General features: G+C 42.5%; 1 protein-coding gene across 2 annotated transcripts in view; it reads right to left on the bottom strand.

Annotated features, from left to right (window-relative positions):
* Positions 1–1,573: 1,573 nt before the first annotated feature.
* The window catches only part of LOC143924872 (NADPH oxidase organizer 1-like), a 37,138-nt gene continuing 10,906 nt past the window's right edge, over positions 1,574–27,805 (bottom strand). For both annotated transcript variants that reach the window (XM_077449377.1, XM_077449378.1), the window contains exons 4-8: positions 22,482–22,659; positions 19,183–19,382; positions 15,940–16,050; positions 13,981–14,098; positions 1,574–4,034 (exon numbers count right to left, since the gene is read on the bottom strand). In XM_077449377.1, coding sequence (XP_077305503.1) covers positions 3,443–4,034; positions 13,981–14,098; positions 15,940–16,050; positions 19,183–19,382; positions 22,482–22,659 — 1,199 coding nt within the window. In that variant the 3' untranslated portion in view covers positions 1,574–3,442. The remainder of the gene's footprint in view (positions 4,035–13,980; positions 14,099–15,939; positions 16,051–19,182; positions 19,383–22,481; positions 22,660–27,805) is intronic.

Genomic DNA, 27,805 nt, shown 5'->3' with positions numbered 1-27,805 from the left:
TACGGGCCTTAACACAGGATGCCATTAAAGTTCATGTGTATATAAAGGCAGTCCCAATACTTTTGACAATATAGAGTGTGTGTGTGTGTGTGTGTGTGTGTGTGTGTGTGTGTGTGTGTGTGTGTGTGTGTGTGTGTGTATATATATATACACATATACACACACACACACACACACACAGTATCTCACAAAAGTGAGTACACCCCTCTTATTTTTGTAACTATTTTATTATATCTTTTCATGTGACAACACTGAAGAAATGACACTTTGCTACAATGTAAAGTAGTGAGTGTACAGCTTGTATAACAGTGTAAATTTGCTGTCCCCTCAAAATAACTCAAAACACAGCCATTAATGTCTAAACTGCTGGCAACAAAAGTGAGTACACCCCTAAGTGAAAATGTCCAGATTGGGCCCAATTAACCATTTTCCCTCCGCGGTGTCAATATTTTTTTTATTTCTCTCTGATCTATGGATAACCTGTGCCATTGCCATATGTCACATTCAAATACCCGACTATACTAACCACTGTGAACCTCTAAGTAAGCTTCACTTTTCTGGCGTCTCATAGGCCTCATTTTTTTTATATGTTACAATGTATGACTTTTCATAACTACATGTTTTTGTATCTCTGGTGTTCAAACTGTATAGTTGGACCACCTTGTCTTTTCTATATACAGTTTGCATGTTTTGTACGCTTTTGTACTGATGACATTGCTGTTTGTCTTTCTGTATTCTGTAAAAGTTTGAAAACCCAAAGTTTATACCTAAATACCTAAATTTCACCTATTATCAGCCTTATACAGTCCATCGGTCACACAGAGAGGGAGAAGCAGCTGTGCTCATACACACCTATATGGAGCATATTAGTAAGAGCAGAGTGACACAGAGAGGAGCTCATCATTGTGCTCCTTCACTGTCCAATTACAAGCAGGGGGAGGGACAAGACCTGTAATGCCCCGTACACATGATTGGATTTTCCGACGGGAAATGTTGGATGTCAGGCTGTTGGCGGAACATCCAACCATGTGTACGCTCCATTGGACAATTGTTGTCGGACTTTCCGCCAACAAATGTTGGCTAGCAAGTCTTCAAATTTTCCACCAACAAATTTGTGTTGTCAGATTTTCTGATCGTGTGTACACAAGTCTGTCAGGCAAAAATCCAAAGCACAAATACGCACGCTCGGAAGCAGAAGCGGTCGGTCTTGTAAACTAGCGTTTGTTATGGAGAATTAAAATTCATGACGTGGCAGATTATCAAATCTCCAAATGCAGCGCACAATTCTCTTCTTCTTTAATGTGATAATAATGAAGATGCTTTGCTAGTGATACTGATGGAGTTATTGCAAACTGATTTTCAAAGTTTTTTTTTCTAGTGATATCAAGAATAATATTATGTTTTTTTTTTTGGTTTTTTTATTTGTGCAAGTTACCACAACACCATTATCCCGTAGTTTTTAATATCAAAGATACAACTATGTTGGTGTCCCTTGTCAGTTTTACATTGTACTTTTTTAAATGTAACTATCTACTCCCAAACTGTCATTTGAAGTAAAATACATAGCCAAGTATTATTCTACACAATTTTTTTTATTGTGAATTAAAAAAAAAAATTTGATGAGAACTTAACCAAAAAGTACATTCTATGCATCCAAAAATATAGAAAATATACCAAATCAAATCATTATTATTCAACCCAAAAAATAATGTCAAAGCAATAACTCCAAGGCCAATAATAAATAACACGTTATATCCTCCGATTCTGCAACGTGTCTGGTTGATGAACGGCCGTTCAGAAACAAATTGAAAAGCGCAAACTTAAAAGCGCTAAAGGAAAAATGCGAATCAACACTCACCAAACTTCTACTAACAGGAAATTAGCAGAAGGAGCCCAAAGGGTGGTGCTAAAAAGCTGAAAAAACACGTAGTACGTCTAGTGTGTCATTGCGTTTGTAATTGTTGGCCAAGATTTGTGTGACCGCGTGTATGCAAGACAAGTTTGTGCCAACACCCTTCGGACAAAATATCACGGTTTTGTTGACGGAAAGTCCGATCGTGTGTACGAGGCATAAGTGTTACTTAACAACAGCAGAGAAAGAAAAAAAACAGGCCTTCTGTCAGAAAATCCCAGAACTGAATGGACAGGAGAAACAAGTCCTTGACATTAGCAAGTAAATCAGCAATTATGTATATATTTCATATGTGATTTAAAGAGGGATTCCACCAAAAAAAAATATTAAAAGCCAGCAGCTATAAAATACTACAGCTGCTGACTTTTAATAAATGGACACTCACCTGTCCCGGGTTCCAGCGATGCCAGCAGCCAAGGCCGATCGATCGCTCGGCTCTCGGCTGCTGCCACCACCATTCTAGGTGAGGGAATCAGGAAGTGAAGCGAATCGGCTTCACTTCCCGGTTCCCTACTGCACATGCGCGAGTCGCGCAGCACAATAGGAATTCTCCGCGCTGTCACTGGGACCCGTGTGTGTCCCAGCAGACAGCGCGGCAGGGCAGGAAATGGCGTAGACTCCCACGGGAGTCTATGCCCGGAAGTGGGTGTAAATACCTGTCTTTGACAGGTATCTCCACCCCCCTCCCCCCTGAAAGGTGTCAATTGTGACACCGGAGGGGGGGAGGGATCCGATCAGCGGAGGTTCCACTTTAGGGTGGAACCCCGCTTTAAGCTGTGTGTCTGATGTTCCAAGTCAAACGCTACAATAAAAAATGCCAGCTGCCACTGAAATTTTGGGGGCCCTTCATCCTCCTGGTGCGCTGGTGAGAGAGCCAAAATCAACACTGGTTGTCTGGGGAAGGAGGTCCACAAGACAGTCTCCTGAAGTTCAGGGCCTGGCACCCTGCACCAAAATGTAGCCACAAGACTTCCATTCATGTCTATTTTATAAGAGCTTGCCAGGAGTACAAAAGAGGTCAGCATCAGATACATTTTAAAAGGTATAGTTCATCATTTAAGAACCTGGAGGCAAGGATGTGTGGTAGCTGTGTGTTGTCTGAGCTATGGAAGGTCTGGTGTTTCTTTTTAGCTGCTCCCCCCCCCCCCCCCGTGGGATTTTGTTTGCATCAGAAGTTTTTTCCCTCTATGCAAGTCAATGGAAATGCCAAAGTAGCTTAATGCAACTTGATACAGTTCATAAAAAGTTCAACTGCAGGTTAAATAAACTTGTGATGGAATGTAGACGCATCTCAAACTGCTTTTAAAAACAGAGTACACCTAAAAGCATATTGTATTTGCTCACCTACTAAAGTCAAAAGGGACCCGACTGAGCCCAGACAAGGCAGAAATATAAAAAAAAAAAAAAACTGGTAACCAATAAGTGGACATTTTGTGCTCAGTTGCTGTCCTCTCTCACCCTCTTTCCCTAGGCACAAACCCATGTTTGTGAGTATTGATCCAATTATGGCTGGTAGTCACTAGAACAGGTTCAGATATTGGGTTGTACAACAGCTCTCCTAGTGATGGTGGTACATCTGGCACAAATCTCCTGCAGTGAAGGTCTTTCGGGAATAGGGGGTAGTGTGTCACCATGGTTTGAAGCAATAGATATTGGAGGTGAATGTTGTTCATCAAATCCTGAATCTTTCCTCTGTCTTTCTTCCTCAAGTCCTGTTTTGTACTCTGAATGGGACTCATAGTTCTTCTGGAACAAGGATGAGCTTAGAGAATGAACAGTCTGAGGAGACCCAGATGTTACCGAGTCCTGTTTGCACCATTCTACATCAAAGTTCATTCTACTTAAACTGCTAAAGTCTGCATTTTCCTTATCAGAGTCTTGCAGATTAAACAAAGACCTTGATTTCCTCTTTTCTAACCGTTCCTTGCATGTCGTCTCCTCAAGCACCCCACTCGGAAGTTCTGGGCTTAGGTCTTTATTAAGGTTTCCACTGCTTACTGCCTTAAGGAGGTTGGGTGTGGAACCGAATATCTCATGATTGAATGATACCTGCAGGTTTTGGTGAGGATTCTTGTAGGGTTTAAGGAACATGCCCGGGGCATATCCAAATCTTCCACTGTAACTGGAGAAAAGAGGCAAGATTTAAGGGAAATTATAATGGTTTTGAGTCGATTTTATCATATTGTTAAATTTATAAACTCATATCTTGTATCTGTTTATTTTCAAGTGTTTCTAAATTCTTAATTTCTGTCTTTGTCCCATCTAGGACAATTCACCCACTATATTGTTACCAGAACAGAATTAAAAGGGAAATATTTCAAAGTAGACAATAGTTCCATTGATAACTGTTTAAGATGGAATTTCTACTCATTTTGTATCAATCTCCTCTAACTTTCTGCTTTGTCTACCTGACAGAAAGTAAAGGGATCTCCTCAAAGGGACATAGATGGAAAAAGAAAACTGATAGGGGTTTTACCGCTTGCCTACTCTATTCAAAACTCATTCTCAAACTCTTATTCCCAAAGGTCCTTCGGACTTGATCACACAATAGCAATAGCACCGCACTGTTAGCCCCTGTACACACGGTCGGAGATTCTGCCAACCAAATCCGTCGTATTTTGCCCGTCGGATTTAGTCCGACGGATTGTGTCCGAAACTGTTGCATACACACGGTCGGGCCAAGTTGGCGAAAAATCCGATCTTTCAGAACGTGATGACGTAATTTCGTTACGATGGGACTACATTCAATAGCTTTGATGTAGGAATTTGATCTGAGCATGCGTGGCACTTGGTCCGATCAAAATGCTCTACACATGATCGGATTAGGTCTGTCCGGCCCAGTTGGTCGGGAAATATTTCCAACATGTTGGAAAATTGGGTCGGACGGAGATTCGGATGGAATCAGTCCGATGCATACCACACACAGTCGGATTATCCGACGACACGGTCCGATAGGACACATTTCGACGGATTCTCCGACCGTGTGTACAAGGCTTCAGAGTTTAATTCACCGTGGTGTTGTGATGCGGTGGCTTGCAACACGCTTTGCTGAAAAAATGCAGTCCATGCAGTACTTTTTTCAGCAATGGTGTGAACTGACACCATAGGAAGCAAGGCATTTTGCATTGTCTATGCGTTGGCGTTGTGCTGGAAGTAGCTGCCAGTGCAGCTCCAACGCATCTGGTGTGAACAGGTCTATAAAGATCATGCCAAAAGTCATGTTTCGGAACCTTTCTAACAAATTAGAAACATCTGCTGCATGTTTGCATTAGCAATCCGGCAAGCTGCAATGATTCTGCTCTCTATAGAAAGTAGTAGGAAAAGAGTTAACCTAGGTTCACGCTGATAGCGGGACTGACATGCGGGATTCATACCCGCATGTCAGTCCAACTTCGAGGGCGATTTCAGAGACATCTGTGCAGGTTCCTGCCAAAAGTACTAAAGAAACTACTTTTGGGAATCGGTGCACATTTTCATATTTCAAATTTCCGAATTTCTTAATTTCCGAAGATTTACAATTTTGGTAATTCAAAAATTCAAAAACATGAAATTAGCAAATTACGAAATTTCGGAAATGACGAAATATGAAAATGTGGAAATTTGAAAATCCAAAAATAAGAATGAAAATCTGGAAATTCAAAAGAATGAAAATCTGAAATAATAACTAACTAATAATAACTATCAAATTATAAGTATTGGAATTTCCTTTCAAATTTGGCTATTGGTAAACGTAAAGTGTACAAATTTATCCGAAGTTACAAATTATCTGATATAACCAATGCGTATCTAAAGGAATGGAATGTAACAATCTAATAATGATAAATAGCAATAATAATAATAAAACCTTTTAATTATTATTTATTATTAATTTGTTCCATTCCATTTGTTTAGATGTGGCATTCGTTATTTCGGATAATTTGTAACTTCAGATAAATTTGTATCAGTTACGTTCACAAACAGACAAATTTGAAAGGAAATTCCAATACCTATAATTTAATAGTTAGTTATTATTAGTTAGTAATTTAGAATTTGACTGATTTTCTTTCTTTTTTTCAGATTTTCAAATTTTCTAATTTTTTGAATTTCCGAATTCCAAAAATTCAGAATTCTAAATTAGAAAATTTGAAAATTCGGAAATCTGAAAATTCGAAATTAGAAAATTCGGAATTCGGAAATTTGAAAATCCGAATTCCGAGTTTTCGATTTTCCGAAAAAAGCATAAAAAAATGAATGAAACCGAAAATGAACACATTTTTTTGTCAGTGTACATGTCTAATTAAAACCTATAGATCAGTCACTGATCTCATATGATAATAAGATATGTGTATAAATTCCAGCTTGAGAAACTGAGCTTTATAAACAAATGAAGTTTAACCACTTCCCACCTGGCCAATGTACATATACGGCCGGATAGGAGCTCTCTACTTCTGAGAGGACGTTCAGGAACGTCCTTCAGAAGGAGGGGGATTGCGCACGTGCTCGCGCAGCGGCGCAATCCCAATGCGCTCGTGTCACCCGGACACGGCGCATCTCGGATCGGCAGGAGGGCTCTGTGATTGGCCCTCCTGATCACATGACGGCCGTGTCCAATCACGGCCGTCATGTGATGTAAACAAATAGCCGGTTGCTAGGCAATCGGCTCCTCCTATCCTCACACAGAAGTCATCGCTGAGGAGAGGAGAGCAGATTGCTGCAGCCGGCTGATGATCAGTGAGTATGAGCTGTTTTTACAGCTTTTTACTCACTGATCACCAGCCTAGTGTAAACACACAACACACCACACAGTATAAACACAATGTCCCCACATATGTCCCCAAAACACACATGTCCCCAAAACATACATGTCCCCAAATAATAAAAACACATGTCCCTAATAATAAAAACATGTCCCCAAAACACACATGTCCCCAAATAATAAAAGCACATGTCCCTAATAATAAAAACATGTCCCCCATATGTCCCACTAAAATCACATGTCCCAATGATTATCTGCACACATATGTACGTGATCACCTGTACACATATGTACATGATCATTTGCGCACATATGTCCGTGATCACACAAACCAATTATTATACACTTAACCAAATTTTTTTTACCAAAGACATGTCACAGAATACATTTTGGCTTAAATTTATGACAAAATTAGATTTTATTGGATTTCTTTTAAAATAGAAAGAAGAAAATATTGTTTTTTTTCCAAATTTCCGCTCTTTTTTCGCTTATATCACAAAAAATAAAAAACTGAGTCGTTAATAAATAACACCAAAATAAAGCTCTATTTGTGCAAACAAAATGATAACAATTTAATTTGGGTACAGCGTAGCATGACCGCGCAATTGTCATTGAAAGTGCCAGAGCTATGAAAATTGGGCTGGGAAGGAAGGGGTGAAAGTGTCCTGTATTGTAGTGATTAAACAATGGGAGATAAAAGAAAAAAAGAAAATGTCAACACTGGCAAAAAATGTTTCTACTTTAATTTATTTAACCCTGACCATAATGATCAATAAATGAAATATGTACAGAAACACAATGTATCCTCTTTAGGAGATCAGAATCTTACCAGATCGGGGAGGGGATGGAGTGCTGTCCGTGAGAGAGGGGAGGGACCCGATGACGGCGCCAGCGTGAGCAGATGGGGGCGGTCCTAACGATCAGCTGGAGCAGCGCGAGGGGAAAGGACGCCGAGCTCCATGCATGAAGCCGCCCGGCCCGTACCACCTCATCCCTCCCGCATCTCGACGCACACGGCGGGCATGAGCAGAAGAGTACAACCATAGTGTGGCGGAGCCTTAACGGACCGGCAAGAAATCGCCGATTTCCCCCTCCACCTCCCCGCAAAGTGCGTGATGTACCTACACAAAGAGGAAACGAGATCAGCCATGCTCCAGGAACAGAAGGAAAGATAAATCAAACCAAAGCCTCAAGTTTACCCTGAAGCACTGGAAGACAGCGGAGCCCTAAGTAGACACTTGCTGCTTACCGCCTTCCGGACAAGATTCCCCTTCCTCCCCAGGTATTTATTTTTCTGATTATTATTCACTCTGATTTTTAGTTGCTGAATATTTGTTGAACTTTACCTGATCCTCTCCCTGATTGTCTAAACCTGTCGAATGCCCACGGAACCTGGGCTGGTGAGATCCTGGGGAGTGAAGAGAGGAACAGCAGGGGCTCAGCGAACTGATGCCAGAGGATTACATATTAAAGATCAAGATGTAAAACAGGATCAAACGGAATGTAACTATAAAGGATGTGTAAGAGGTAATATACCTAAAAATTGATGCAGCGGCTCTGAGCACAAAGTACAGTGGTCAAGTGCCGGAAGGCTAAGCGGGTTAAACGTGTGGCCCTTGCCGTGGAATCGCACTGCAATTTTCATCTTGAGAGCGTGTGAAATCGCAGCAAAAGCTATATGGGAGAGTTCACCCCGCTTAAAATCATAGAGCAGGTGAAAACGGATCTGAGGCTGGAGCCTTCAGCGCAGGACAGGTGCCACAACTAAGGAGAGACTGTACAAAGAATTGTCGCTTTTCTTTTTTGTGTGTTGTTTTTTCTGCCCTAATAAACCTGGGGAGGCAAAGGACAAAAGGGGTAAACATGAGGGGAAGAAATCAAAAGGCGAACGATCCAAAAGAGAACCTGAATACAAGCACGATTCAGAAATATCTGAAGGAAACCAGTTTAAAAAGCCCCGGTATAGAAAAAAAACAGCAGGGAGTAAAGGAGAAAAAGAGAGAAGGATCCAAGACAGCAGGGGCCCCGGGAGCTAATTCAGGGGAGGATACGGACCCAGAAATAGATGGTAATTCGCGGGGGCAGAGGGACATCGCCCAAATCCCCACTAAAAGTGAAATGTTGGAAATGTTCGCCAAACTTGAAAACACCATCAAAGTTGAAATCTCAAATGTCAGGATGGATATGGGCCATTTACTGAGGAGAGTGGAAGAGGCAAAGGAACTAACAGGAAAACAGGCCCACGAAATATTAGAACTGCAAACGCAAGTAAAGAAATTGCAAACAGATCAGCGGGACACTTTGTATAAATTGGATGAACAAGAAAACCAGAATAGACGGCAAAATCTGAGGGTCAGAGCATTGCCGGAACAACAGGGAGAAGATCTAGAGGCTAAGATGGGAAAAATTTTTAACCCCATTTTGGGAAAAGCAATAGTAGAGGTCTTAAAGATCGATCGGGTACATAGGGTGAGGAAACCCCTAGGTCTGAGGGAAGAGGTCCCAAAAGACGTAATCATCAAATTCAGCCACTATGACGACAAAGTTAAGATATGGAGCAGGCTTAAGGGGTCGCCCCCGTTAATATACGAAGGGGTTTCTATACAGATTTTCTCTGACCTGTCGGCAGGTACACTGGCCCGGAGGAGACTTTTAAAACCTTTATTAGAACTATTGAGAGCGGCAAATATCAGATACAGCTGGGGATTTCCTGCGGCCCTATTGGTTCAAAGAGATGGACGAACATTCAGATTAAAATTCCTCGATGAGTTGGAGGTTTTCTGCAATAACCTAGGGATCCCAGTACCAACGAATATCAAAGTTCCCTAGTGGATGGACACGGGGGTCTTTGACGGGGGAGTATGACTTTTGGATGGTTATTTTCTTGCAGGGTGGAAGGGGGGAGGGGGTGAGAGGGGTGGGAGGTGAGGGTGGCGGAAGGATCATGTGGGACCCCGGGATATCATACCCCATCTGCGAGGGGACCTCCTGCCTTCTTAGGGGAAGGAGGCAGGGGGGACCCAGACACGGGGGGCCTTAGTCGGAGTCACACCCTAGCGGGAGAAGTCTGCAGAATGGAGGAGATCCTCAGCTGCAGAAAAGAGGCCAGGAATTGGCCAGGGGATGGGAGGGGGGGAGGTCGGGAGGGAGGGATGAGGGAAGGTAGGGATGGGGGGAGGCTGGGGGGGGGGGGAGGTGTCTTGCAGAGTCAACCAAGGTGTCATAGATCACGCCTTTTTCTTTTTTCATCTTATCTGGAAAAATTTAAATGTTAGATGTAAATTTCTTGTCTTATAATGTAAAGGGTCTGAATTCTGTGGGTAAGAGGCACAAATTGTTAAAGGAACTACAGCTGTACAGAGCAGAGGTGGTATTTTTGCAGGAGACTCACTTGTCGCAAGACTCAAATATTAAACTATATTCGGCTAACTATCCAAACTGGCTATATGGGGACTCACCGATAAAAAGGGCTAAGGGAGTGGCAATCGGGTTTGAGAAAGGCATAAAGTTTACAGTGACTGACAGGAAGACAGACCCCGACGGCCGTTATATGTTTGTAAAGGGAAAATTAGGGGACAAGATCCTCACCCTAGCAAATGTATATTGCCCCAACAAAAACCCTATAAGATATTTGAAGATAGTGCTGGGGAAGTTAGAGGAATTTAAGATGGGGGAAGTGGTCCTTGCAGGAGATTTCAACTTTTGTATGGATCCATCTTGGGATAGTACGTCTTGTGCCAGGGGGTTAAATACGAAGGCTCGGAAGATGATTAAACTTTGGCTGAAACAACACCAAATGATGGATGTATGGAGGTTACAGCACGATAAAAAAAAAGATTACACCTTTTTTTCCCACGTACATGGGACGTACTCCCGGTTGGACCACATACTAGTCGACCACAGGTTGTTGGATCTCGTAACAGAATCCAAGATTGGAATAGTTACACTGTCAGATCATGCTCCGGTGTCGGTGAGGATGAGGATACTCGAAATGCAGAGGCTGCCGTTCACGTGGCGCCTGAACGAGAGCCTATTGCAGGACGAGAAAATTGCGGAGGCAGTACTAAGGGAAATTGAATTTTATTTCTCTGTTAATGATACAGAAGAAATTTCGGGTGCCACTCTATGGGAGGCACATAAAGTATATATCAGAGGTATCCTCATCTCCATGGGCACAAGGAAAAAAAAAGAAAGACTAGAAAAAATTGAAAGTCTAAAAGAAGAGGTTTATAAACTAGAACAGGCCCATAAAAAAACAGGGGGGCAACAGCAGAAATATTTCCATCCACTGGTGACTAAACGAGATGAACTTAAAGATATGATGGAACAGGATTCAAAAAGGACATTGGACAGGAGAACCAGAGAGAGGTACTATCAGGGAAATAAAATAAGTAGACATCTAGCTAGGCAGCTGAAAAGGAAGAATGGGAATAACTTTATAGATAAAATTCAAGATAAGGATGGAAAGATGACCCACACATCCCGGGAGATATCGGAAGTGTTTAAGCAATACTACGAAGCTCTGTATAACATAAGCCAGAAAGGGGCAAAAGATGTAGGGAAAAAAGAAAAAATTAAGGAATTTCTGAACAAAGTGAAATTACCGACTCTAGACGAGAACGACAGAAGCAACTTAGACAGACCCATTACAGAAGAAGAGATTTACAAGGCGTTGAAAGATACCGCCTCTGGGAAAAGCCCGGGACCAGACGGTTTCACGATTTCGTATTTGAAAAAATACAAAGAGACGCTGGTCCCCAAGCTTTGTAAGCATATGAATGGCTTAGGTAAAGATTTTGCGATGGGAGGTGAGGCCCTGCGGGCTTCTATCACGGTATTGTTAAAGGAGGGTAAGGATAGTACGCTGTGCTCTAGTTACAGGCCAATAGCCTTATTAAACGCTGACACCAAATTATTCGCCAAGGTCTTAGCATCGAGGCTGAAGGACAGGATGTCCGACCTGGTGCACCCGGACCAGGTCGGATTTATCCCTGAGAGGGAAGGTCGGGACAACAGAGTACGCTCGCTGCTCCTGCTACAGGCCTTAAAAACGAATGGGTCCCCAGGACTACTCCTGTCGATAGATGCCGAAAAAGCATTCGACAGGGTAGACTGGGGACTCATGTTTGAAACTCTGAAAGTGATGGGTCTGGGACCAAGACTGATCCAATGGATCAAGGTGTTGTACAATCACCCTCAGGCGTCAGTAAAAGTGAATGGGCTGTCTTCCTCCCTCTTTCAAATGGAGAACGGCACCAGACAGGGGTGTCCGTTGTCCCCTCTTTTATTTGTCCTGTCTATGGAACCTTTATTGGCCTCTATCCGAGAGAACCCAGACATAAAAGGGATCACGGTTGGAGAGGAAGAGCACAAACTCGCAGCTTACGCGGATGATGTGCTGTTCTATATCTCCAACCCAAGGATCACGATTCCGAACTTGTTGAGGCTACTGGAAAAATATGGGGAAGTCTCGAATTTAAAAATAAACCTCAACAAGTCCGAAGTCTTAAATATCAACATTGAAGGACAGGAAAAGATTAGACTCCAGGAGGAATTTAGGTTCCCATGGCGAAAGGATATCAAATACCTAGGAGTCTACCTCTCCAATACTATCAAGAAAATATATGTTAACAATTACATCCCCCTACTAGAGGAAATAAAAAGAGAATTAAAAAAAATTACAATTAGCCACCTCTCCTGGTTAGGGCGGATCAATGCAGTCAAAATGGTTTTGACCCCAAAGATTCTATATAAGTTCCAAATGCTGCCCATATCGCTCCCCCCAGTTTTCTTCAGGATATTAAAGGGGTTGATTTCAAGGTATATTTGGCAACATAAAAAACCAAGGATAGCCTTCGCGGTACTGAGCAGAGAAAAAAAAAAGGGGGGCCTTGCCGTTCCGGATTTCAAAAAATACTATAACGCGGTAGTACTTACTCGAGTGGTGGAATGGGGAAAAGAGGTAAATAATAAAAGGTGGGTAAAAGTAGAAAAGGCAATGAGTCAAGCACAGTTAGGACGAATTATCTGGAACCCCCCTCAATACAGGACAATAGGGCCAAACACACACGAAATAACACGGATTGCTCTTAGATTATGGGACAGAACACATGCACAAAATAAATGGAGTTATAATTCACCTTTGATTTTTTTAAAAGACAATGATTTTTTTATGCCGGGGAAACAGGAGGTGGGGGGAAACTGGATAATAAATAATAATGCACAAGTAAAAGATATTATTTACAGAGGTAAAATAAACACGTTTCAAGCACTAAGAACGAGCACGGAACTTATGAGTATAGACACTTGGAGGTACCTTCAGTTAAGACACTTTATATTAAAATTGCCCCATCAAATTAGAGGCGAGGAAGACTATAGGCCTCTCGAGCGGCTTTGCCGTAGAGAGAAATCAAAAAATAACATAGGTCGAATATACAAAATTCTATCTGCGGTGGAAGGTCGGGAGGGTCCACCTTACATTAAAAAATGGGAAAGAGAGCTGGGGACTCGATGTTGTACACAGACAATGGAGAAAATAATGAAACTAACACATAGTGCGACGGTTAACCACAAGTTGACGGAATTAAATTATAAGTGCCTCGCAAGGTGGTATGCGACCCCAGACAAACTAGGTAAATTTGTAACCGCGCAATCCCCAGAGTGTTGGCGGGGGTGTAAGACAATAGGAACCATGGCTCACATCTGGTGGGACTGCCCGATTATTAAAAAGTATTGGAAGGAGGTGCTAGAGCTAATAAAAGTCGTTACAAATAAAGACATAGCAGAAGACCCCTGGACTGTATTGTTTCACGGGACCGAAAGCTCTGTGAGACAATATACGTCCTCTTTAATCCCTATACTGCTCAGTTCCGCAAAAAGTCTAATCCCTAAAAAATGGGGGGAGACGGACAGTCCTAAGATACGGGATTGGATACTCAGGGTAAATGAAATACAGAATATAGAATGTTCAGAGGGAGAGGAGGAAGAATGGGTAGCTGATGAGGGGCGTAAGGATAAATGGGTAGCATGGATAAAGTTCAAAAAATCATGGAGGTATGTTGAAGAAATAGTAAAATAAGTCTGGGTAAGATAAACATAGGGTTGGCTAGGGAGGATATTTCTCCAAACCCACTGCAAGGCAGGGAGGGGGGGGGGGGGGGTAGAAGAGGGAAAGGAAATGTTTATTTTGGATGTATGTAAAAGATTTTAAGAAAAGAATGAGATATGGATTGAATGTATTTTCATTGTACCCTCTGTCTTATTCTATGTGTAAGGGGAAAAAAAAATAAAAGAAAACTAAATAAAGAAAAAAAAAAAAAAAAAAGAATCTTACCAGATCAGCCACCAGCCGTTTTCAGATTTCTCTATCACTTCTACAACAACCCCGACTCTAAGAGAAATTTCATCAGAATTCTGGGCCTCATAGCCCTTCTGTACATAATAAAAGGTCCCTGGAAAATGAATGACATGATATGTTTTAGTGCTGAAGTGCTCACATTCTGATGAATCAGACTACATAACACCGCTGGTTCATAGAAATACCTTTTGAATGTTTTTAAAAGACATTTGCATTTTCAAGGGAAGAATATTTGATCAGGGAACTACCGTCTTTTTAAAGAGGCACTTCAGTCCCCCATAATTTGGTCCCCTGTTGGAATCTAGGGCATGCGTAGATGTGCCAAAGATCCCTGCCTGGCCTTGCACAGACACCCTGAGAGCCTGAACTTCATACCAGCCTCATCAGCTACATCACTAGCCCATACTCAAAATATCAACCTACTCGTTCTCTTCATTCCTCCCAAGACCTCCTGCTTTCTAGCCCCCTCGTCACCACCTCCCATGCTCGCCTCCAGGACTTTTCCCGGGCCTCTCCCATCCTACAGAACTCCTTACCCCAATCTGTCCGATTTATCTCCTACTCTTGTTAGCTTTTAGACTATTCCTAAAAACCCTTCTCTTCAGAAAAGCCTATACCACCCACACCTAACAACTGTATGTTTATTTTCTCCATCAGCTCATCCGCCACAGTTATTACCTTTTGTATCACTTGACCCTCCCTTCTAGATTGTAAGCTCTAATGAGCAGGGCCCTCCGATTCCTCCTGTATTGAATTGTATTGTAACTGTACTGTCTACCCTGAAGCTGTAAAGCGCTGCGCAAACTGTTGGTGTTATATGAATCCTTTATAATAATAATAATAATCTTCATGCATGTGTGGGAAACCTCCCACATGTGCTCAGATGTGCTGCCAGTTATCAGTGGTTTCCTGTGGCAAAAATCTGCGCACGTGTGAAATCCAGATTGCAGTATCATTATCGCCTAGGGGGCGAGAAAGAAAGCCGTGCTGCCCTGCACCACAAAAAAGTATCAGAAACACTATAAAAAAAAATTGTTTTTTTAAATCAAAATTGTGGAAGATGGAAGGGGAGCCAGGTTCAAATGAGCTGCTATATTGGATGAAGGTCTGCTTTCATGTGTTTTAGATATACAGTATATCTAAAAGAGATTTACATAACACCAAACTCCAGACATAACTATATTATTCCAAGTTTCAAATGATGTATTGTATGTGACCCCCCATATTGTAATTAATAAACATTTGCCTGTACTGTAAAAAAAAAATAGGGAATTGATGTGCTTTCATATAAATATGATACAATAATATTTCGGGGGATTGGGCTACAGCATGGAGCTTCTTAAAGTGGAAGTAAACCCATCGATCTAAACAGTTAAAAAAAAAGGCATGCCGGGAATGCTAACTGCACATTGGCTGTGCTCTCAGCCAAACTATCAAACCATCCAATGGCTGGTGTCATAACGAATCACATGTGCAGCACCATAGCAGTTGAAGATTAAACAGAGGCAAAGATGGCAGCTTCCTTGGCTGAAAACGATAAGGGAGTTTACTTCCACTTTAAAGCCACATTTTATCCTTTGTTAGAATTTTGGATACAAAAGGGATAGGGTAAACCTTCTGTCCATGACCCCCACTTCCTGCATCGGTGTCCTTAATACAAGAAATGGGAGGAGAAGACATTACCAGAGAGCAGGAAGGAACACATAGTAAGAAAAATATCTTTAAAAACTTCTCAGAAGTTCTAACACTTCTTACTACTAAACGTGTTTTTGCTTTTGTTTATGTCACTTTTGAAGAACCACTCCCCCCCCCATAGTACATTCAAAAAAGGACACCAACGAAAAAAAAACTTCCCCTATCTAAAATTAGAGAAAATTCTTTATTTGTTGTTTAATTTTTGGTGTAAAGTCACAGGTGTCCCTGCTCATTGATTACCTTTACTAAATGATTTCTCCTTTAAATCCTTAGGGGCCAACTCTGGCTTTACTAGGTATGGTGCTGGAAACCAAGCCAGACGTTTCTCTCCATTCTCCACCAACCACCAGCCTACGTGTAAGGACAAATTAAAAAGTTAAAGGAATATTCCAGTTTCATATTAAAACATGGCACACAGATAGATACTTTAGGTTTATGGAAAGGTCATCAAGATGAACCTTGCATCCTTAGGTCATATAACCTGATGCAGAGAAAGGCAAAATAAAACATTTAAAGCATAATCCAATTTGTTCCAAATTGGGAAATAAATCATTCCTGACCCTGAAGGCAATATTTGGATCAACATTCTGCCATGAATGAGGATTTGATATCAGTAGCATTTTTTATTCTATTTTATGGTTTAAGAAATGCATTCAGTCCTATTTTGAAGCAGTGCATTCCCGATGTAGACAATTCTACATTTTCACGTCTTACAGTGTAAAAGCCTTTCTGTATGTGGAGGTTAAATTAATTTTACAGTAAATAAAAATATTTACAAAAACGTGATAAAATTGGCGCCAACAGACCACAAAAAGTGATAAATAATCAACATAAATCAGCAGCTGCTCTTTTAAGTGAAAGGCACCACTTTTAGCAAACAATAACATCAAAAAGGTAAGGTGCTACTATTAGACAAAAAACGAAACAAGGTGGAACACATTAAAACTCCAATACTTAAAAAACATCCAAAAATTATATAAAAGCCAAAACGAATGTATGTGTTGAATTTAAAAAAACATACGTGATCAGTCCTTCGAAAATCCTCCAATCACCGGGCCTTGTAAAACATAGTGACTTCTTATCCTATTGAGGTGCTCCACCACAGTGTGAGTAAAATGCACACTCGTCAAGCATAAACGACCATTAAAGGCCCAAGTCACATTTCATAATACTCCAGTAAAAATCTTCAGGTTGTTCTTTAGATGGCCCCCAGATGATGGAATGATGGATTCAAACCATTCAGACACTCCAAGTATCTCCCTCTCACTCATTCAAATATACCAAAAATCCAAACAGGATAATGGAAAATATAGTCTGGTACTTTTTTTAAAATCAGATGAATAAACAAAAGATAACACTTAGGTCACAGGGTGCTCAGATAAGCACCAACATAGACAGCCAAGATGGAGGCAGGGGCTACTGAGTACAGCAGAACCAAAACCTATATTTAACCTGACTAATGCAGGGCGCTACATCTACTATCCGCTTTCTTCCAAGTCAAAAGGTAGCCCTCGTGTTCTCTGTATATTAGTATTAAATTGAAATTGTAGGTCTGCTGCTCTTACAGCACAACTCCAGGATGAAAGTAATACCCCTCCCATCTTTGATTGCTGAGTTAAGAAAAAACCTTTCTAAATTCCCATTTTCATTTATTTTAAGCAGTGGTCTCATGATCATCCAGAAGCTGGGCCTTCTTCACTCTGTTTACTTCTTAGATGGGTTGCCCTTTCGGGTGTCCACATCTCTGTTTGCATTACATGAGAAATTCTGGTTGGCTAGCTGGCGGGGGGTTCCTCTCAGAATCCAGAAGAAGACCAATGTCAGATTGAGGAAAATGATAGTGACCAGTCGGTGCGGGTTAACATGCAGCACTGGATTGCTGTCTCCACAGGTGGAAACAGCATCAGCGAGAGACCTATATTGGGAAGCTCATATGGGTATAACTGTCTTCATCGGGTATGGATAGTATACCCGTTGCCTGGAATTGAGCTTTAATGCTTTGGCTTCTCCATTATAGATTCACCCACTTCCATCCCCCTTTCTCCCTCCAGATTGTATGTTGCATGCCTCTTTTAGGTCTACAATTGCATAACTTTACATATATCTATATTGATTCTGATTTGCCAAGTAGCTTCTTAATCAACCAGTGAGTCAACATGCAAGTTGGAGACATCTTGCAAAGATTTTATTCTGGAACATTAAAACTGGTATTTGTAAAAACCTAAGCCCTGGATGTTCTTCAGATATTTAGCTCATGCCATCAGCTCTCAGATGCCCTTGGCACCATCTATGCAACAGGTCCCATGGAGGCCTTGCTGTTGCACCTCAGCCTAGCCAAACCACTCTCCTACCACGTTGCAACACTTATGACATTTCACTCCTCCAAACTGAAGATCCTTTTTATAAATGGAAGACATTTCCTTATAGAATCTACTTTATCCATCAAGGACTACACCACGTTTGACCTGAAATCTGAGCCACAGTACTTGCAATAAATGCCAATCTGAAGCTGGAATATACTTAGAAATGGTTTTACGCTGTCCCCTAAACCAAGACTATTAGTGTCAAGTGGTAACTAAACATGGCACTGTTTTGGGAACCTTATTGGGATTGGACCCACTTATCTTTTTACTGGAAATCCACGCTGACCCAGCCATATCTAATTATTGCAAGCTTTTCATCTTATATGTAGCATAGAATGCAAGGTGAGAAATTCTCCCTAAATGGAAACTTCCCCCTCCTCCTGTCCTTTGGGGACTGGTACCCTAATATCCAAAGGATATTATCAGAATATCAACTAACCTACATGAGCAGAGGTTACTCTGTAAAATTTGATAAAGTCTCGTCTGATGGATAACCACAACAACCCCAGTACATGAACCAACTCCTCATCCAAATTATACTTGTATACGCATCCACCCCCTTTCCCACTAATACTAACCCCCTCCCCTACCCTTGGCCTGACCTCTTTATTCAAAATGAATGGCAAAAGATACTGTATATAGAATGAATGATAAACTTATATTTTCTCTGAAGGACCTGAGAGCTTCAAATGTTTTTTTAACTCCAAACCTGGATTTCTATGTACACTTTTTGTACCTTATATCTTCCACCTTTCCTACATATTTTTAGAAAAATGTATTAAAATGTACCCCCCCTTTTCTTTTTTTTTTCTTCTAAACATGTGGCTCCAAATATCTCACTTTCTTTACCACCAGGTTTGATTATTGTTACTAATTACATGCTTTTCCTATTAACCACTTAGAATAGTCTACAATTCTGTGTCGTATTCTGTAATTCTGTCTCCTTGAATGACACTTAATCACTTTCTGACTTACTGTTGTCACAAAACTACTGTAAGTTACATATTGCTCTTCCCATTATTTTTTTCAATGAAATGTTCTTGGAACAAAAAGAATTAGAAAAAGAATTGGGAACATCTATTTCTGCAGTTAAGAAAACCTTTTTAGGTCTCTGACCTACCAGTAGCATCCTTGATGAGGACATCGACTTGTTCATTCTTCTGGACCTTGAATGGCTGGTTCTTAGTGTCTTTTGTTTCATAGGTGTCCAGGCATAGGTAAGGTTCTGTTACAATAGGCTGTGTGATGGGCTGGTCTGACTTTGATGGGGAGATCATCACTTTTTGCTTCTGGTCATTCTCTGGAGGTAGTATTACCAGACTACAAACAACAGACACTAGTCACAAGTCATGATCAGCCTCTGCTCTGTTTTATAGAGTTTATTTAGAACTAACCATATTGCTGTGTGCTGTGTATGGTTGCTTTATCACAGTATAGATCCTTTTAAAAGGTACACTTTAAAAAGTTCTTAGTAGAGGGAAGTAAATGTAAACCTCAGCCAATCATATTCCATGACAATTGTGAAAAATGTGAATTTAAACTCATGCCCCAAATTTTAATTTCTTAGGGCTTGTGTAGACTTTGCTTTTCTGGATTTGGTCTACTATTAAAGCGTGCTTAAGGCTGGGTTGACACTATTGTGAATTCGATGCGGGTTCCCCGCATTCTCCGCATCCAATTCGCAGTAGCAGGAGATTTTGACCGCCTCTCTACGGAGTCAGTTCACATATCTCCGATGTGGCTTCGGTGCGAATTTGCACAGGAGTCCTGTGTGTCTTTTGGACCGTTTCAGGTTCTAATTCACAGGCCGGGCCGTCTTTAATATTGATTGGACTCTGGGCAAACATTTTCTTGCCCCCCCCCCCATGCAATTTCACTCTCCAACTGCTCTGAGACATACAATAAATAGCAGCTAGACTCAAAATCAGTTTACTGAATGAGATCAGGAAGCGATTGCCATTGGTTACCAGAGGTTACAGTGTATCATTACTGCTTACTGACTGGTTGCTAGAGGCAGTGCCGGGACAAGGTCAGGAGGCGCTCAGGGCAAAGATGCCAAACTGCGCCCCCTTTCCCTTAGGGTTAGGGTCAGGGTGCCCCCTACCCCTGAAATAAACCATTGCGCCAGGGGCAGCCGCCCCTCCTGCCCACCCCTTGTCCCGGCCCTGGCTAGAGGTTACAGCACACATTACGGCTCACTGGTTAGTTGCTAGAGGTTACAGCACATGATTTCTGCTTGTTGATTGGTTGTTAGAGATTACTGCACATCATTACTGCTCACTGATTTGTTGCTAGAGGTTACAGCACATCATCTCCTCACTGCCTGCACACCATGGGCTGGGGTGGTGAGGGGACCCATCAATAGACAGAAAACTCCTAGGTATCTTAGAATTCTTGGGATCAGGGGCAGTGCTGGGGGGAGGGGAGAAAGTGATCAATGGCAATGCTGTTTTTTGTACCGACTACCAACATAAACTGGAGTTTCAACACTGATCACCTATATAATAGGGGTTTACACTGACCACTAATGTAATAGAAGCATTCACAGTAACTACCAATGTAAGTAGGGATTTACACTGATCACCAATGTAAAGGAAACCTTCACACTGGCCACTAGTGTGAATGAAAGGATTGTACACCAAGCACCAGTGTAATGAGATTTACATTGACCACCAATGTAACTGAGACATTTAGCCTGTGTTAACATTTGTGTGTGTCCGGAGTGCATGCAAAATCGCTTTCCTGACACCACAGAAACATGCTGCCCTTGAGCAGATTGTTAGTGACACCCTCATGCATCTGCAGATATGTGCCGTGGAACTGTGTAATTTTGAAAAAGCGTTAGGGACTTTCTTCCGCAGCCCATTGAAATGAATGGGCTGCCCTACACGTGACCTACATCTTTATACCCTGTCATTACGCCTTTGCATCCTAAAACCCATGCTAACCTCTGCACCCCAAACCTCCCCTATCCTCTCCACTTCAACCCTCCACCCCTTTAACTCTACCTGCCTCTTCTGCTCATCTTTGCACCCACCTTCCTTACCTCTATACATCCCCTCCTTGCTCACCTGTGAGCCCAAGCTGTAATCTCTTCTCTACCTACCTCTGCACACCCCACACTACCCCCCCCCCCCCACCAAATTTCTTACCTTTGCAGAACAGACTGATGTTAGGCTTAATGACCACAGTTGCAGGCAGGACTTTCAAGCATGCTCCTTTATCTCCCCAGTGGGCAGCATTCAGTAAGAAAAATAGCGCATGTATAGCGCCTGGAAAAAACAGCCTTTTTACTCCAGTGTGAATAGCGGAGGGCTTTCACACTGGAGCGGTGCACTAGCAGGATGGTAAAAAAAAGTCCTGCTAGCATCATCTTTGGAGCGGTGAAGGAGCGGTGTATTCACCGCTCCTTCACTGATCCTACCCATTGAAATCAATGGGGCAGCGCGGCTATACCTCCGGCAAAGCGCCGCTGCAGCAGCGCTTTTAACCATTTTTCGGGCCGCTAGCGGGGGTTATAACCGCTCCGCTAGCGGCCAATTACCGCTGCTAAAACAACGGTAAAGCGCCGCTAAAAATAGTGCCGCTTTACTGCCAAAGCCCGCACCGCCCCAGTGTGAAAGGGGCCTTAAGGTGATGGTGGATATGACCTCAGGGGGGCATGATATACATATGAATACCACCTTTATTTACATATCAATGCTGTTGGTCCGCAGCTATTTAAATATGAATGCCGGTTATTTACATATAAACACAGGGTCTGCAGGTGAGTCATCTGTACATGGCAATAGGCAGAGCTGGGCAACATTAGTAGCAGGACTTCACACTGAGATATCGGGACACAGCACAGGACTAAAAGTTTGAGGGACAAGGGAATTTAAACTGGGATAGTTGCCTTAAGGACAGTCCTGTCAACGGGGACACATGAACGGGGACGCATGCAAAGCTAGTGTGAACCCAGCCTAAAATGGAATTGATCAGTTTTCAAATTACTTTTATGACTTCAATTATACAGTGTGGATGTCCACCAGGAAGCTTTTTTGCATATCTTTGGACAGAAATTTGTAGGAAATTTAAATCCATTAGTGTTGCAGGTAAAAGCAGGTCAGACACAACTGAGCCCAAACGTACGCATCAGTGGCTCTGCATTTGAATGCAAACCACAGCACTTAAAACCCTCTAGTTCTGGGATTTTTTCTGGCCAGAAAAAACGCCCCTGCCAAAAAATAGTGATAACAGCCAATGTGTGCATGGACACATAGGATAACAAGCTGGGGAGTTTAATGGCTGTAGAAAAAAGCCTGAATTTAAAAACAGCAGCTGTAAAAATGTTCATTCTGCATGAGGCCTTAAACAAAATCCATCTACAAGGGCCACTCTTATAGCGAGAAAACCAATGTATGCCATAGTTGTTCAAACCTGTTTTCAGGGAAGGATGGGGTCAGATCCTGGGTGTTAGGGGAGAAGAAATAAATGATATCCTCACACTGGGAGACCTTGGGGTCAGCTTGAAAGAGCTCCTGGGAGTAAAGCTCCAACAGATAGAGCCTATCCATGAAACGTGATGAGAATCGAGTCCGGAAAAGCAGCGGAATATCTAAAAAAAAATAAACAATAAATCCAGTAAGTAAATTGTAGGCCCTTCTTGATCAAAAAGAATAAACAGATCTATAGACCGTATACAGAAACAAGTATCTCTTTTTAAGCAGACGTAAACCCTCCTATTCCTTTCAGCCATGGAAGCTACCATCTTAGCCTCTGTTTGATCTGCAGCTACCATGGTCCTGCACATGTGATCAGTTATGACTCCAGCCATTTGATGGTTTGACAGTTTGGTTGAGAGCACAAACAAATGCCATTCTGGGAATGTAGCTGTTTTTTTTAACCGTTAAAGGGATAGTTCACCTTTACCACAAAACTGCTTATGCAGCTAAGGGGCATTTGTAGATAAAAACAAACTGTGCAGCTATGACTAAAGTTGAATTAAGCCCTTGCTATGGGTGAAGTCCATTTACATACCTTATGAAGCCTGATTGGAATACTCCCAGTACGTTGCTAAGTACTCCCAGTATGTTGCTAAGTACTCCCAGGACGTTGCTAAGTACTCCCAGGACGTTGCTAAGTGAGGCCTAGTCATCACTGCTCACCTCCACCATCACAGGAGTGAGCTCTCAAATGCTGAGCTCAGAGCTATAGCATCCGGGAGAGAGATCATGTGAGGGGGTTTGAATCAGAGAAACAGTTTACTCCTGTGTTGGTGGAGGTGAGCAGTGACGACTAGGCCTCACTTAGCAATGTCCTGGTAGTATTCCAGTCAGGCTTCATGAAGTATGTAAATGGCCTACACCTATAGCAAGGACATTACTCAGCTTTAGACAGAGCTGTACAATTTGTTTTAATGTACAAAAATCCCTTAACTGCATAGGCAAGTTTTTTGTAAAGGTGAACTATGCTTTTAAATTGATGGGTTTAGTTCCCTCAATTTCCCTCATTTATCCCTCAACTGTCATTTTACAGTTTTAATCTCAGTGTATATTCCTCCATGATAACAGTCAAATTTGAACATTTACTTTTGGAGAAAGTGGAAAATTCTTAAAGGATAGCTATAATCTTGTAAAAGAGCTACTATTTTTCCTCACATTCCTTAACTAAACTAACCTTCTACTACAAATCTACAGTATATATACCTGGGTCAGGCCTCTGAGGCCTGCTGGAATCTTCACATCTGCAAAGTAGAACCACATAAACTTCTCAGGAGATTGCCCATTAGAAGCCCATAGGGTTTTACTGCATAGGTGTCTATCCGACCCAGGTGATTAAACATCTAGGGTGGAGTGGGCTCGTTTAGAACTGAAGGCAGAGAAAAAAGTATACCTCTACCTTATATGAAAGTATAGCTATCCTTTAAACTTGCGGAGGCAAAGGACATACTGCCCAACTATACAACTTGAGAATGTGGGGTACTTTAGGGAGATGGAGATCTGCAGTGCAGGAAGAGGAATGCAGCGTGAGGGGTGTCCACTATCTGTCCTTCTGCATTCCTCTTGTCACTGTTTGTCCCAGGAGCAAAGTGCTCTAAGTGTAGATAAACACCAGTTAATAAGCATCCATCTTCCTGCTAGCTATGACGTCGGCACATGCAAGCCGCAGTCCCAACTCTGTGCTGCCCTGGATAGGCCCTCACACAGCCTGGCAGCCAGATGCCCCCGGGATAGGCCCAATCTCTGGCCTAGCAGCCAGGGGAGTACAACACACTTCCACCCAGACAGCCACCCAGGTGGCACAGAACAGCGATCCCCTGACCCGAATATATAGGTTCTCCCAGCAGGCCAATGGATTGAAAGAAAACCCCTGCTCATTGGCTGAGATACCCCATATACCCATAACCTGACCTTGGGTTACCCTTCTCATATCTAGTATCTTCTGCTAATCTCTTGTGTATCTCATGTTTGTAGAAGTTTGGTGAGAGACGGTTCTCGCTTTTCAGCCTCCTGTTTTTCAGATCGTTACTGCTCTTCAGTTTGTGCTTGTGGGTTCGTATCTGGTTTGTCAGTGTGTGTAGTCAGTTTGCATTTGTTTGTCAGTGCGTATTTTTATATTACTTATTTAATTTTCAGTGCGTTCTTGTCCGCTCGTTTCTGATTTTCAGCTCGCTCTTCTTAGGCCTTACTGATTTTCCGTGCGTTCTGTTAGTCCGTTCTGACCAGCCGACCGTTTTGAAGCCATGTTGCGGGTACGTACTCATCATAGAGTTTGTGCTGTGCGGGGTCTTGGTGTTGGGGTTGTAACTTTGACCCAAGCCCAGTCCATGAACAGGGCAAGGAGGAGTTCATGGATGAAGAATTGGTTGCTCCAGCGTGACCAATTTTCTCATAGACTTTTGCTGCGGGAGATCCGGGAGAATAATCCTGATGATTTCAGGAATTATCTCTGGATGACGGACCCGTTTTTCACTGTCTGTTGGCTTTGCTGTTACCTTATATTACAAAGCAGGACACCTGCATGCGGCAAGCCATCACTCCGGAGCAGAGGCTAGTCGCCACCTTGCGGTACTTTGCGACGAGGAGAAGTCTGCAAGACATCAAGTTCTCGACAGGCATCTCCCCCAGGTTCCGGGAATCATTATTCTAGAGACCTGTTCTGCTATTTTTCAGGTCCTGCAGAAGGACTATATTAGGGTAAGATCCTTTAACATCACATTCTATGTATTTAATGTTTGCTAATGTATTGTATTTCTTTCATCATTCCCTAATTACCATGATTGTAATATTCTGTGAATGTCCTCTTTATCCTCATGCATGCTGGATGTTTTTAAATTTCCTTTACGTTTAAGTTTCCTCCTCCAATTCATTGATTTGTACAGAAAGCTGCCCTGTCTGTGGCAGACAAAACACTCCTTTTATACAAATTGACTAAAGAGGCAAGCAGCACTGGATAAATTGCTGGAATTTGTGAAGCCGCAGATCCCTACGGCAACCATCCCCTATTTGAAGTGCAAACTTTGTGGCCAGAGGAGCACTTATAATAGGGAGCGCAAGAAGGTCCAGGATTCCCAGAGATCAGGAGCAGCAGCAGATGACATTTATGTCCCCAGGCTGTAGTGCTATGACAGACTGTGGTTTTTGTCAGGCCAGACTGAAATCAGGCCATCACTCTCAACCCATCCTTCCACTCTTCTTTCCATCCCAGCTGAGGCTTCTGACGTCCAACCTGGGCCTTCCACCCAGGAAGTAGATGTTGAGAAGCCCAGCTTGAGTCAGGTATAGCATTGTTAAACATATTTCGCAAAATTGTGTGTGATTGATGAACAATAAACTAAAACTATGTCCAAATATGACTCTATATTGTTTTGCTTTGTGCTCTGCAAAAACCTAGCCTCTTGGAGAAGCCACCAGCCCTGGAGCTCCCTCCACTTAGCCCACTGGTTCTCACTTCTAAAGCAGCAGCACTCCCGTTACCTGCGGACCATGCTGTCTGCAGATGCAGTGACGCCAGACCCAGCATGTGATGAGGGGGGTCTCTTCTTTGGTTCATCCCCTTTGTGGTCAGCTGACCTAAAGTCTCCGCCCTGGCCCCAATGTCCATGCTGTGCATTGAATGGGCGGGCGCAGAGAGCCTGGGTGTGTGGTGCGGGTCCACATATTCAAGAAGCAGCCCTGCTGCCTATGGCATGCAACCCGCCCCACCGGGCACATGCCCGATGGCCAGTCCAGGCCTGTTGACACCCCTCCCAGTCCCCCCAACATGTGGCACAAGGTTGGACCACCACCCTGTTGGTATGCCACTGGGAGGAGAGAACTCTGCACCTGATCCTGCCAGGATTGGTTCTGGGCACCACTGCAGCCACAGCGCAAAGGGGACGGCATTCCTGCTGTGGAAAAATACAGGACCGCCGTTGTTCTGTCATTTTCTCCAACCCATCAGAAACTCCAACCACTTAACTTACGTTTTTTTTTTAAACTAGCAGTAATTGAGTCCGCTGCAGGATATTATGAGTGGAGATTCTTGCTCCACTTCGATACTAGTCAACAAAATGGCCGCCTCTGAGGCGGCACCAACTTTTTCCTTGTTAGCCGCTGTGGTTTCAAAACAACTCAATCTTGCTGTATCAGACTCTATTCGGTTGTCCGTGTTGTGTCCAAACAGCAATTCGTCAAAATCTCTAATTACTGCGGAAGTGACGTGTTTGGAGTTTCTGATGGGCTGGAGAAATTGAGAGAACACCATCCCCATGCGTTCCCACAGGACTCGAGCCCTGGATGTTAGCCCAAAATTGAATATTTCATATATGTGTCTGTGTGTCCAGGTAGATGTTTGTGGAGAAACACCTGGTGATGATGCCAGTCTCCCTGCTTTCCTTTTGCAATCTAACCAGATTCATGCTGGCGTGGTCAGTTTACTTCCATCGACCATTACAGGACACTGTGATGGCGCACAACGTGCTTGTATCTCCCGTAGTCTGTTTAAAACCTATATCTATATACAGATCTAAAAATGTTCTACGTATACTTAGAAAAACAAAAAAAAACAATTATCTAAAAACAATAAAAATATAACGAAAAAGAAAATGTGACAGACTTGATGGACCACTTGGTCTGTTTTCTGCCGTCACACCTCTATGTTTCTAGACTCTATGTAAGCCACCCATGACTGACAGTGGCTCCCGGCAGGATCATAAGAGACTAAAAAAAGTCTTCTGTAATTCAGTCAAGGAATGTACTCCCCCGCTGTGTGACATAATGAATGAATGAATGAATGAATGAATGAAATACTTATATAGCGCACAATGCGAACTGAATCGCCTCTAGGCGCTGTGGCGAGCTTTGATCATCTGCTAAAAGAGGAAGGTCTTGAGTTTTTTCCTAAAAGCCAGGTGATTTTCTTCCAGGCGGATGTTGATTGGTAGAGCATTCCATAGCAGAGGCCCTTGGACAGCGAATCTCCCATCACCCTTGGATTTATACCGGGCTTTGGGCACGAGGAGGAGGTTTTTGTTGGCTGATCGAAGACTGCGGTTTGGTGTGTAATGATTTATTTTCTCCATTAGGTATTGCGGAGCTTCTCTATGCACGCATTTGTGGGTGAGGCAAAGGGTCTTGAACATGATCCGATTTTTTACGGTTAGCCAATGTAAGCTCCTCAGTGAAGGAGAAATGGATTCACAGGTTTTTTTTTCCTGTTATCAGCCTTGCCGCCGTGTTTTGGATCAGTTGTAATCGCGCAAGTTGATATTGTGGTAATCC

This window comes from Lithobates pipiens, unplaced genomic scaffold (genome assembly GCF_037356315.1).
Source record: "Lithobates pipiens isolate NorthernLeopardFrog02 unplaced genomic scaffold, aLitPip1_a1.2 Scaffold_22, whole genome shotgun sequence".
Classification (NCBI taxonomy): Eukaryota; Metazoa; Chordata; class Amphibia; order Anura; family Ranidae; genus Lithobates; species Lithobates pipiens.
This window is presented reverse-complemented; position numbering and strand designations above follow the sequence as displayed.